This window comes from Megalops cyprinoides, chromosome 25 (assembly GCF_013368585.1).
Source record: "Megalops cyprinoides isolate fMegCyp1 chromosome 25, fMegCyp1.pri, whole genome shotgun sequence".
NCBI lineage: Eukaryota > Metazoa > Chordata > Actinopteri > Elopiformes > Megalopidae > Megalops > Megalops cyprinoides.
The window spans coordinates 13,253,126-13,267,165 of record NC_050607.1 but is presented as its reverse complement, the minus strand read 5'-3'; the positions used below and the strand labels follow the sequence as shown (position 1 = coordinate 13,267,165).

The 14,040-nt window shown below is 43.2% G+C and overlaps 1 protein-coding gene across 1 annotated transcript in view; it reads right to left on the bottom strand.

The window, feature by feature from the left end:
• Positions 1-14,040, bottom strand: part of LOC118772137 (coiled-coil domain-containing protein 91-like) — a 99,366-nt gene that overhangs the window by 64,192 nt on the left and 21,134 nt on the right. The window contains exons 2-4 of the mRNA XM_036520407.1: positions 12,307-12,349; positions 7,624-7,705; positions 527-645 (exon numbers count right to left, since the gene is read on the bottom strand). Of these exons, the coding sequence (XP_036376300.1) occupies positions 527-645; positions 7,624-7,705; positions 12,307-12,336 (231 nt within the window). The 5' untranslated portion in view covers positions 12,337-12,349. The remainder of the gene's footprint in view (positions 1-526; positions 646-7,623; positions 7,706-12,306; positions 12,350-14,040) is intronic.

The window sequence follows — 14,040 nt, the reverse complement described above, 5'->3', positions numbered from 1 at the left end:
TGCTCAGGGGTAAAACAGCAGTGTTCAATACTGTAACCCTTTGGTCACAGGTCACAGGTCAAAATCTCCCTTACCACTATTACACACGCCACACCACACACAGGGTGAGAGGTCTACCAGCAAAGGTATGGTGTAAATGAAGCTACAAGTGGCAGAACTATTTTGATATGTGTTTGGGGGGACAAAGTACAGTATAACCAGCATGTGTTAGATATGCCTGATATAGGGGATTTGTAGTCTAACAAACACATGGTAAACTCTGGGAATGGAAGTAGGTCGAATGGATCAATTAAGGCACAAAAAAATCAGTCAAGCAAACTGCCTCAGGGTGGATCAAAAAATTTGAGGCAGTGAAACACCCGATGAGCAGGACAGGAAAAATGACGTGACAGAGAAAGTCGGAATCAGATGGAGACACACAGTCAACTCCCCACAGATAAGATGAGGAGAAGGCCTGGGGTGGGCGGCCTGTGAATTTTCCCTTTCCTGTAGGTAAACAGGAAGCAGCACAGGAAGTGGTTCCCACCTGGTGCTGCTCCGGTGGGCTCCCATGGGGGCCGGGCTCCGGGGAGTCTGTCTGAAAGGATGGGTGCTGGTCCAGCAGGATGTCCGGGGGGGCGCTCGGAGACAGCTTCATCCCTGGGACTGTGGACAACATGGACAACCAAAATCAACCAGAGACAAAACAGGACATGGCAGTGACAATGGCACTGGAAATAGGAAACCTCAGAGAAGCAGGGAACACCGATAACAATAAAGATATTAGGCAAATACGACACATTTCACATTTCGGTCTCATAAATCCCACAGGCGTTTCAGAACTTTAGACCTGTTTAGAAAGTACAAAAGACAAAAAAATTCAAGGGTTACATAAATTGGCCATTGAATAAGACACAACCTGAAAGAACATCCAGGAACAGCAAGTCCCAGAGTTTAGGCCTCAAGGACAAGACTTTAACTTCATGGAAATCTCAGCATGCTTTCCTGATTTACGCTTCTTTGATTTACTGAGATGTCAAAAATGATCAAAAAAAACAAAATCATCGGGCAATGTATGTACTATCTCCCATGATTTATCTCGCAAACTAAGGGCGCCTTTTTAGTGCAAACCAGATTAGCGTTCTTCCAGGACCAATGCTGGAGACTGCTGCAGCAGATGGCACTGAGAGAAGAGTGGAGAGGACTCCAGCCTTTCCTCGGCCCAGTTTCCACAGTGTGCTTCATCCTCAGTGCACGCTGAATTTGTTCCCAACATGTGGGGTCTTCATGGGCTGGAGACTGGAGAACAGGGTGCTGGTGGGGGGGGGGGGGTGTCTGCCACCCTCTTGTGGTGCCATCCGGGAGGCATGGGGGGGGATTTACGAGGTGATAATCCCAAAACCCCCTGAAGAATGGTCTTTGGGACAAAAAGCGCCGCAATGGAAAGCCCCCCACCCCCCAATCGGGTTTTCACACCAACTACTTACGCTGGCCGGGAGAAGGATAAATTTGTTTTTGTTTGGAGTATCCCCCTTTCTAATTACAACAGCTCTCGGTGTGGTTTGGCAGCCCCGCTTGCTGAAAACAGTGATTTATGGAGGAGAGGAGTCAAAGGCCGTAAATGCTGCGTGAGCATTGCCTTTTCCCAGGCGTTATATAAGGCGGGGCGCAACGCGTGACCTGTCGCCAGCCCGCAGATGGGGATGCGCAGAAACACGGGGGGGGGGTCAGAAGCCTCCCTCTGCGCTCCACATGATTAAGTCTCGCTCGTCTGAAACTCTGATGACCGCATAGCGGGCAACCCATCCCTGCTAAAAAATCAGCTGTGGGGTTTAAAAAACAACAATAATACATTGGCCTTAAAGTCCTGAAGCTTTTGTTTGCCTTTAGCTTCACAGGGAAACACATTTTTTTCAAGCCCAATGATTGCATCGGCATGCCAAGTGTTATGCTGCTGGGCCGGAGCAATGCAGTTCGGGGAGGGGACTGTTATCAATTACATCCAAGTTGCTCCTTTCAAAGAGCTTAATTAAGTTGGTGCCTTCGCACATAAAATCGCCATGTGGAGACATGGATAAAGGCACAAGAAGTGACATCAGAACCTCCTCATGCTCCCCGATAGTTTCCTGAGGTATGCCAATAAAAAGGCCGTTACATCCAAAAAAACGACTGATGATGACCCTGAATGGTTTTGTGTCACTTACAAACAAATTTTATCTTCCAAATTTCCAAGATAAGAGTTCAAAAGACCATCTCATAAAGTCACAGGGACACAACAAAACAGACCCAAGTCCAAGCATCTCAATCTATCAGACAGAGCTGTGGTATCTGGTGGTGTCATAAACACATACATAAGTGCTGGAATAAGTTCACATGTGCATGAGTTCCTGGCGTGGGCAGTACGACTGGCTTGGCAGAGTGATTTGGATGCAGTGTGATGGGACAGGAGAAGCCGAGCTCTATGTTCCCATGGAGGAGAGAGGACTGTAACAGCAATTAGCAGGAGCTGAGCGCGAGAGAGAGGAACATACTGACATATCCAATACGGTCAAGGCTGGTGGGCCCAGCCAATCATAATCCCACAAAGGAAGAACTGGCTACCGAACAGAACAGTCTTGGTCACGGGAAGCAAAAAACGTATTTTTGGTTTCACAAGGTGTATGTGTGAGTTGGTGTGCGTGTGCGTGCACGTGCGTGTGTGTATGTGTGTGTGTGTGTGTGTGTGCGCGCAACCAATGTGCAACATAAGATACGTTGGAAAACATTTCTACAGATGAGTGGCAGGAGCTGTGGGTGTGGCCACTCATGACACATTCTGGACCTGGAGTATGCTGGGAGACGGGGTGACATGCCCCAGTCTAGTGGAGGGCCAGACCCCCACGTCTGCTTTACGAGCAGCCTGGGTACATAAAGGCTACGGCTGAGTGAGGAAAACCCTTCCACGACAGCTCACAGCCCTGGAATTCCACACCACGCCCGCTCACTGCCAACCAACAAGGGGGTCCCCCCCACACACACACTCCACACACGCATTCTCCCAGTCTTTTCCCAAAACGCAAGCGACACTTTTTTGGGAGGGTGTGTGTTGGTGGGGGGGGAGCTGGTTATTCCTTTCAGTAATCTGTCTGTGCTGCCCACAGGGGCCCCCCGATTCCTGTGAGACAATAACAGTGTAAACACCGCCGCGCGCGGCTGCTTGCTCAACATTTCCAAAGCCACCCACACAAGCCTCCTGGTCCCGCAGGAGAGAGAGGGAGCGGGCCGTGAATCACTGCTGCTTTATTTACAGCCTTTTAAAAACAAACTTTTAAAACCTGATTCCTTCTCCCTCATGCATCACAGCTTTTTTTTTTTCTGCGCTGTGAAGAGGCAATGAAAGCTCTGCCTTATACGGGCGCCTGGGCCTGGGACACAGGAGCCCGAGACCGTGGGCAGCACAGGACAAACAGCAGCGCGCCTTGCCTTCCTCTCACAGCTTTACGAGGGGAGGAATATAAAAAAAAAATAAAAAAATCCCAGCGCAAACGCCGGTTGGGTTGTCGCTAACACGCTCGCTTGATGGGTTTAGACTGTTAGAAAACCGCACTCCTACAGAAAACAAGCCTCCTGGCACCGGCGCGTGTTTGGATTATCCTCTGTTGCGGATTCATCCGCTGCCAGCGCTGTGTAATCTGTCTAATCGACTCACTGTTCATTAGTGAATTAACGGACTTACACATTTACATCAGCGAGGGGGGGGTGGGGGGGGGGGGGGGGGTGGAGGAGGAAGGGGGGTGGGGGGGACCCTGCATAGTTCCAAGTTCAGCATGAATGTGTTATTTATTGTGCTTTTCAGTCAGTGGGTGTGGATATTTTTCTTTCTCTGCGAGACATCTTCGTTTGCATGGCCTGAGAATCTCCAACCTCCACCATGGCCCAACCACATAGCCAGCACCGGGCCAAAGTGAGTGTATAGGAACTCTGTACCCTGAAAAACAACAAGTCTTCTCAAAGGGCTACAAATAGCTCATGATACACACATGGGCACACAAACACACACACACACACACACACACACACTCAACCAGAAGATTTATGACAAATGTGTCAAAATGTCGAGTTTCTATTGTGCCCTGAGAAAATGACAAGATCCTGCCAATGAAGCCCCACAAGCTCTTCAAAGCATTGCTTGCATATGAGGCCCAGATCATTTGAGGTGTAATCCTAAATATGTCCTTAGGCAAATCCATCCTGCTGAAGTTGACAATGTGATTAAAACCGGCCCCTCTCACTTGCTGATCACACTCACGAGCCTCCAAGGCCAAAAGTTCAACAGCACCAAGCAGTGGCCAAGTCATCCAGAGGTCACTGCAGGTTCGTGAGCAGGCAGTGGGTGTGGCCTGCACCCAAGCCCTGGCCAATCCTGGCCTTCAAAGCTAAAACTGGCAGGTGAGCTCTTCTTCTTTTTGGTTCTTTTTGGTGAAGAATACTACTTTATAAATGTTACTACTACTACACAAATGTTAATAATGGAATGGCTACACAAACATTACCAGGCCAATCTGCAATGTAACTGTGAATAATTCTTTTATTATGAATTTTATCTTCCTGCTACACTAAATTTTGTACTTAATAAGAGGCAGTTAAACAAAGAACCACCAGGCCTTTGTTCGTCAACTACTTTGCTCCTTCTGTTCTCTGTTCCTACCTGCTTATGCTTTGATTTCAATAAAGACTGAGTAAATATTAAATCATAATTCCTCTAAAAAAAGCCATTCATGTTTTCTTTTTTTCAGTTAACTTGAAAGCAGGATTCTGAAGCATTATGCTATAATGAAGTATTCAACGGTGATCTGAACTAAGGTGGCAGTCTTGCTTACATGAAAGTGAATAAACCCATGCAATTAACCTATATCCTGTTGTTCAAAGGAAGAACGCCAGACACAATGCATTAGTTACTTCTAAGATGTGATTAATTATAGTCAAGCTTTGCCAGAAAAATAAATAAAATGTCCTTGGGTTAGTTTTCAATTACAGGGTCCAGGCATCTCAGTGGAAAGTGAAATTCGGGGTTTGGGGAAAGTTGGAAAGTTAAAGACCAGATGATCACCTATTCACTCTCTAGCACAATTGTATCTTATAGATAAAAGTAAAAATGTTGCTGCTCCAACACTAAGCACCAAATCTTTAAGCCCCCTTCCTGTCATAAAAGGAATCTGAAGCATTTTCAGGCTAAATGCCTTAGAGACAGGATACACATACTCTACAGCAGTTATAATTTTGGAGGGTTTGTTTTTGAACTTGGACAGAGGATGTCTGCTGGGCCAAGAAACTCCTAAACCTCCTATTAACTCACCTTCATGCACTTTCCCCTTGGCTGACACAGACCTGCGGTTTGACTGGTCTGATATTAAAGCCTGCCTGGAATATTGAGGGGACGGGTTGAAAAGTTTTCATCCCTAATGAAACTGAATGAACTGCTGAAAAAAACATACAATGATATAAAATCACAGGCAAAAAGACTTTCTGATTTCATATCTGCGATATAATCTGTGACAGAAAAGGTTCGGTCACATTGCAGATTAAGCGAAGCTCCATAAAGTACACATAAAGCCTGCATAAACATATCATAACGGCTGCATTAAGCATTCATAACACACTCTGCACGATACATGACAGTATACTACATGTCATAACATGTTACGTAGAAATGAATGAACTTGAACATCCAAACCTGCCAACAGTGTCACATGACACACATGCCATAGCTGAGACAAGAGGTATTCCAGTCATGCACAATATATCATGAATGCTTAATTCAGCCATAATGCCTATGTATGCTTTATGTATGCGCGCATAATGTATAATGTGACCGAATGTTTAAATTTGTGATTACTGCATGAAATACAGAAAAGGGTGCAAGAATCCTCTGCTTGAGAGCATTTTGTTGCAATCGTTAAGTAAGCAACTAAAGTCAAAAATAATACTCTAATGCTTCATATTGTATGTTCTGTGATCTTCTCATCAGAACGCTACCGCAGCCCGGAACAGTGCACACTAATAAAAATGTCACTACAGCAAAGTGTTTGTATTCTGGTGCTATAGCATTTCTTGTGTTCTTTTGCCAAAGGGCAGAATAAAGGCAGAATTAAAATTAGAAATTACTTAGCTCCGTGGTGGGAATTGTATACCTCTATTCTACAGAATGGTCAGCAGAGACAAACAAAAATCAAGCCATCAGTATTAACCAAGACCCCATCCAGACTACCACTGGCATGAGAAAGTGAGAGAGAAAGAAAGAGAGAGAGAGGACAGTATGCTTGTTCTAACTCTCTTTTATACTATAACCTGAAAAAGCGCATTGAAACAATATCTAAGATGACTCACTGTGGTCTAGTGCTTACTTGTGTCTTGTTTTTTGGAGCATGCACAATTAAAGAAACCTTTCCTGTGCAAAAAAAATGATTAAATCTCAAAATAAAAGGAGATTTCCTATATTCCCTTTGTTAATTACTGGGTTACACAAACTATTAAAGGTACTTTTGTTCTAGAGAAAAATGTGTGGATTAAATCACCCTCTTTGTATGTAATCTATTCTAAATTAGAGAGTGATGAATCCCCACTACCCAACAGCAACTCTCATTCCACAAAACCATCTAGAGGTGAAGCTCACTACCTTTACATCCACTGTTTTTAAAAAGAATACATTCGTTTCTGTTCATTATATATGCCTAACTTCTCAAACTACTTTGTTAACTGAGGGTAGGCAACTGTTAACAGTACAAACAGGGCCTTAAAGTAGTGAGACCTGCATTTTGGTTTATCTTTGAGAAGAAAAATGCAATTTATCTTTTTCCCTCTTTACTGCATTATAGCCTCTCTAAGCTGAAAAAGATAACACCTTTGACAGAAAACCCTTTGAATTTAGCTCTGTGATTGTGAAAAGATTAGTTTCTGACCCCTTCAACGCGCTTTGATGAAATTGCAGGTGTGCCACTGACTGTCAGTCAGTCCATACTAAATCAGCAGAGGCCGAAAGACCCTGCTGCTGCGCCAGGTGTGTGATTACAGGCCTCTGCCTGGCCCTGGGCCAGTGGCTGACACACGCACCCTGTGATATATGGAGCAGTTTGCTCTGCCTAAACTAGATACTCTGTAGGGCCAGCATCTGCCTCTGTGAATACTGGTGTCTCTTATGCCACCATGGCTGAATAAAGGCATATCACACAAACAAACAGCAAAAAAGGGAAAAGAATGCATCTTAGTGAACAGAATAAAGTGTTAATGTGACGCTGTAAAAGACAGGCAGGGGTTACTCCTTGATATGTGTAGCCCATTAGACTTTTAAACTCACCTGTTTCACTCCTGGAATAAAATAGATGCACAGAGCAGGTGGTCTTCAAACATACACAAATATCCACACAGACCAGAGAATCAGCCCTATTCAGGACACCAGCAGGTGGCATAAAGAATTAGTGAACAGGTAAAGCCTGAGTGTGATTCCTTTTCTGCTTGGACACACAATATGAAACAGGCAGTCCTGCACGGCGTGTAAATCCTGGCTGCTTGGTGCAGTCGTTCACACACTGCAGAAGGGAGGGAGAGACAGCACAGGTGAGAGCGGAGCGCCAAGGACAGGTGAGTAGGCGTGGTGGAGTTGCTCACCTGAGGAGAGTGCTGCCCATGGGATGGTGGAAGAGACGGGGTGCTGTGCAGCTGCGTCCCCACATTCAAATGTCTCAGCAGCCTGTGGGACCATACAGGTCAAAGGTCAAGCAAAGTGGACAAAAATCTAAGCCTACCATTGAACATGACAAAACTGTTAAGCTCAAGTTAATGGGGAAAAACTGCATAAATGTTTCCTTTTATTGGGGACATCAAAATTGGGTTGTTTTAAATATCAGTTATGATCAGGCTGAGTAAAGTTTATATTCTTTTCTCTGTGGGTCAGTAGTTATGAAGATGTTTAACCACAGATTTTAATGGAAAAGCCATTTGCTGGGGTGGGGTTACCAGTTGAAAACAAGCTATTAGTAGGATTTCAATAAAACAAATGGCATTATCCAGTATGAAGACACTTTTGAAATTGCTGGTGTTTTTAATGCTTAACAATTGAGGAGAATAAGCCTTATCAGTTACTTAAGAGATGCGCTTCAATGGAAATTTGCAATCATTCCAACATTCATTTCCAGCATTGGCTCACTTTAGTTTGAAAAGGCATTTGGAGGAAAAAGACAAAACAAAATAGTCAAAACAGGAAACAAAACAGGATGTTTCCAAGGTCTGAATGCAATGGGATAGTTAAACACTCTCTGCCTTGGCAAAAATTATGCCCCAGAAGAACAGAAAGAGAATTCGTGGTTTCAAAGCAATTAGGGAGAATCTGGAAAATTGGAAATTGAAAGAAGCTCTGACTGGTGCCCTAATCAATGACAACATGGAGGTGATACGGAGGAAAAGACTTTGTATACATTCCCAAATTACTCATTTATGATTTCATAGCTTGAATCACCTCATTTTTTCCTTTACATAATCACAAACAAAACGGTGCCCTACGCCCGGAATTAACTCTGTCAGATCATTCCATGCTTGAAGAGATTCTCTAAAAGTCATGGAGCTGCACTTTATTTACTGTAGTTTATTAGGAACAATCACGTTACAGTGAGTTGCTGGTTGGAAGGAAACTGCCTTGTTAAAGAGCAACAATGCCTGTCTGTTCAGATGGTATTGTTTAATTATTTCCAGTTTGTTCATTCCAACTCTCTCCTATTCTCTCTATCTTCAGTCATACTGTACATTTATTTCCTCCTTTTCTTTTGAAATGAAGAGATTTACTTACGCTCATACTGGATATTTTACATTCCACAAGGAAAATCCTAAAACTTTCTTAAAACAAATTTACGAGATACCAAATGTGTATGTTACACCAACAATCTGTTTTCTGGTTTTAAAATGTTACACTAGGCTAGAGATTGTTACAGTGTTGTTACATAATTCCCAATCCATTAAAGAAGAACGAACATGGAGACTGTAAACCGAAGGAGACCACTGCCCTCTGTTTAATGTACTGTGAAAAAAAGAGATAGAGGAAGGACACGGTGTTCATGCTGTGGCCTCTGGACCAACCCCTGACACCTGCCCCCAGGATAAGAGAGGGAATGAAAGTAAAGGTCATCGACGTTGAACACATAATATCCCAGGGTGCATCACAAAAGTTCAGGTACTATAAACAACAAGTAATACAGAAATGGCCATCTCTGCTCTTGACAGGGTAAAAAGTGACAAAAAAATGAAACATTTGTTTTATATGAGCTTAAGGCAGAACGTTTAGATTTAATATTTACATTGGACTGTAAAATACTGCTATGACTCTGTAAATTTCTTATTACTATACCGATGGGTAAACAACAGTATGAATTTCTTATGATAGAGCATGAAGGCTGAAATTGACTCACAGCACTGACCTACCCACTAATCAACAGGGATACACCTTGCAGCATTTCTTTTCCCAAGAAGAAACGTGGAAAAGAAGTCTTATTTTTTCCAAGAGGAAAACCCTAAACTATAGCCAATATCTGCATCACTTATATATGACATGAGCATGTCTGAGTTAATATGGCCCAGCAGAAGAATATTTTAGCTCTAATGTTTTGTCTGATTGTTCTCTTGATCTTAATTTTTGAAAATGACCTTTTTTCTATATTTATTTAAAGAACTGCAAGGTTAATGCATGCAAGATAACACATCAAAAATCTAGAACTGACCTAGATGCTCCTTAGAAGTTTTTATGCAAAAAGAAAATAAGATGAACCCAGCGCTGTTTTTGACTTATTTTTAACAGCTGGGTCAAAGTTTTGGTTACATCTGGTCGAAAGTGCAGTTAAAAATTGAAAGTCTGTTTTAAGAAAAAACATTAGTGGTTGTCTGTCTTTGTTATGTCAATAATAAACCTAGAAAAGGACTGGTCCAAAGGATAAATGGCATGCTATGAAAGAAACTGATGTCATGTTTTTCACCACAACACAATATATCAGTGTTTTTTTCTTAGTTAATAAAAACTAAAACTAAAATGGCCAAAACAGTAAAACAAACCAAACTGTAAATGAAAGTTATCAACATGCTCAAACAGAAATACCCTAAAAAACATTCAATAATAAAAGCTAAAGGAAATATCATCCGGGGCAAAACTTAGCTCATTATGTTCATATCTGCCAATCAAGTTGTTCAACAGCACCCACGGACTTATGAATATGTCTGGGAACCTAAAAACGGTCTTAATGCAATGGTTATTCCTTCCTGCTCCTACTGTGAGGTCAACACTTCTTCTGTTCCCTGTGAGGACTGTCAGGACAGTGAATACCTATACTATACTATCTTTTTTAATTTGCAAGCATTTACACCCAATGTAGTCTCTTTTCAGCAAAGACTACTGGATGCTGGCTATAAATGTTGGCTTCTCTCAATAACAAGAATGATGCATCAAGGCATTGGTAATACTGGTAGTAGCTAACTGACTATAAGTATCCTAACCCCAATATCAGGAAGCAGCAGTTGTTTAAAATAGATTCAGGAAGATCAGATAATTTACATATTGCTCTAAAACAGAGGTACAAGTAATGTAGAACATAATGCACTTGATTTATCTGGGTCATATATCATGTGCAATCCTGCATTTGTGCCAGGCCTGGTTCTATCAGGGGGTCAGGATGGGCTGGGCCCACCTAAACTTTCACTTGGCCCCACCCAGGCCCTCCCAGTATGTCAGTATGTGCAGCCCTTGTATTGTGGCTTTTTACTATTTGATAACAGAGAAGTTAACAGCAATGGGACAGAGAGCAAAGGGCAGGCTTCCACCTTAACCCGGCTTATTCAGTGTCATGCAACCCACCAATACCTTTAATCTAAACTGTAAATCAACCGACCAGGGTTGAGGCCATTTTTAAAAGCATATGTTTTGTTTGTTTATTTAATTGGTTTTCACTGAGAGCTCCACAAGTCTCCCTCAGGGCACAGTACCAAACCAAGAGCTCTGGGCTCTGGGAGTAAAACTAAACTACCAACATAGCTGCGGCCAACATACGATTCCCGGGGGTGGGGGGGGACAGAGTCGTTGCCGTCCCTGGAGAAGTGCGTCACCATGTGGGCACAGGCTGGACGTGCTGTGGGGCAAGGACAGCCTTGTCACTGCTGCCAGCCATATAGCATCAAAGGGAACACGGCCACTGCTCTCTGCTGCAGTCATGGCGAGGATCGGAGGCCCACACAGCGTGACACATCAAAACAAATATGGAAAGAAAACAATCTATTTATCGCGCATCCACATGTTAAAAATAAAACTATCTGCGCCGAGAAAAGCCACGAAAAGCCACAACACACAGTCTCCATTTAGATCTGGAGTGTGTGTCATTTTGTGCGTATGGCTCCTTCCAAAAAAGAAAAACAAAAAAAACCAAAACAAATCAGCACAAAACAGAAAAAGTGAATGAAATAGCCTCTGTTTATAGGCAAGTGAACAGTCTGAGGAGCAATCGCACTCCTGAAACAGACATTCTGCTCATTGGTTCTACATAAAAGCCAGAGGTGAAATATAACTGTGTGTCACGACAATATGTCTGTGGTCTCTCAGGAGGATGTTGAACAGGAAAAGTTATCATCAAAGTGATGTGATTCACCAACTGTGCTTTACGTCCGTGAGTGAGGAACTGGTATAGCGTCCCATCTCATGGCTTCAGATGGGACCAGAGGACTGATTACCTCACCAAATGTGCACAATGAAACCAAAGCGCTCCCACATCCGCAACCCAAGCATTCCCGGCTGCAGGTAATGGCACACTATAAACCTGCAAAAAGCATAAGGGATTTATTTTCCAAATTCACTTGTGGAGACGGATCCGCTGTACCGTGCGATGGAAGCCCACGCCAGTGAAAGATGCAGGCGCATTTTTTTCACTCTCTTCAGAAAAAAACCTCAGCGATATAGACTGCACATGCGAGCAATGAGGGTCATCAAAACTCTGCAACAAATAGCAACAAGCACTGATGAACCAGATGGTGCAGCTTTGATCCAGTTTTATATGGCTGCCAAAGACTGCCATATTAACTTAACCCCACCCCCCTCGTCTCTCTACACACCCTTCCTAATGTAAAAAATCTCTGATGGCAAAGCTCTAGGTGTTTTATGAGGATGTGAACCACTTTAAAAAGTTACTTCTGTTTCTGCAACCCTCCCCCGAAAAGAGGTTAGTTACCTAACCCACAAAATGTCTGGAAAGGAAGTTTGCAAAGTTTAAACAAAGGCCCGAGTCAAGCAAAAAATCCTCTATTATTCCTCTTCAAATACATTCTTACCTCAAACCCTCCAAATTCGTCATCATCCATTCTCCTTGCGACTCTGAAAAACAGAGAATAATTTTAACATCAGGCAGCAGGGAGACAAATACACAGGCCTTTCTGCCAGCTTCCTTGCAGTTAACCATCTCACTCCACAGGGGCTATTGGGTCAGTTTATCTTGCAATGCTGAATTAAGCTGTGTCCATATCAATGGAAAAAGCAGCAGTAAAACCTAGAGGTCACTTTTTTTTCAACGCTTCAAACTTTTTTCACCAATTGCCTGTGTGTGTTGTAATACAGGTCACGTAACAGGACATCTGAAGTTGAGAGAAAAATCCTGGATTCCCTTTTCATTTTCAAATGTCTGGCTACCTAGAAGTCAGTATAAGCCCACCCATGGTCTTCCACTGAATCTTCATCACCAACTTGGCTTGATCACAGACAATTCTTTCCAAATCCTTATCAGCTCTCAAACAGACCCTTTAGACACTTGAAAGACTCCCACAATTGATAGCATCAATTAAAAAACACATGCCTATGCCTCAAAAAAAAAATCAAAACAAAAAACTGCACTCATCATTGTTTTCCTCAGGCTAAAATGGTAATCACTATTCTTGTACAGCATCTTAGCACCAATTTAGTCATCAAGTTAATTATGTGAATATGTGCAAACTAAAATAGAGCTGTGTCTATTTGTGTGGCAGGAGGACGATCAACTGGAGGAAGTGGGTCAGAAAAGCCTGCACTGATCTTATTCTGCCTGACGTTTCGGAGGCAGTCATGGCACGGGCTTAGCGCTGGTGTGACGTCAGATTGAACCAAACACCCATAAAAACAGCGATTTCCCTCGGGTGCGTCGCCACAGACGCGCGGCCTGCCCTTCTCTGCGTTTCTATCATGCGTTCCCCTGTGATTTCCCAGCGTCAGACAAACCAAACATCTACTTTATTCTTCGTTTTTTTTAAAGCTACATTCAAAAGGGACAAATTTCTTTATTTGTCATCCCAATTTGTTATGGGACTGCTTTGGTATGTCTTTCGGTTTTCCTCGACAGGGCCGTTAACACGTAGCAGATTTTACGTGCTGTTATTAAAAGCCACACTTTAAAAAATGTTTATTTTTAGCCATTTCAGTAAAGCAGGCTTTGACTCACAGCTTGGTGAGACACAGCCACCATCTCCCTAACCTAGAAAAACCAGTGCGGCTATTAGGAGCCTTGTAAACGTCCTTTTGGTTCCAAAGACGAAGCCACCCTTAGACAAGGGCCGCACATTTAAAGAATTTACTCGGTCTGTAACGCTAATTTGGAATCACTCTGAACGTCTTTTAAGACTCCCCTTCCAGACGAGACAAAGTAATTACAAGAATCGCTGCGAAATTTGAAGCAGACCTTGGCAAGTCCCTAAAACCCTTTGGTTTTGGCTGCCTGAGTTCTGAGGCCTAGAAATTTGCACTCCAAAAAACGCAGAGAGCCCTCCCCTGGTGGGCGACACTGTCAGCCCTGTGTCACCGCTGCGTCTTTGTGCAGTGTTTCTGTTGATAGTCTTTCCATTTGCCAATTATAGCTCCACTTTTCTCCGGCATTCAGACACAACACAAATCTACTGCCGTTTACTTTCTCATGCTCCGCTGTCAGAGTTTGGCATGTGAGCGGAGTGGATCGTCATCTATATTATGGTATACAGGATGATCCTTCCCTGAGTGGCCAGGATAACAGAGACCCTGACCATCCTCACACTGCCTCCTGGTTC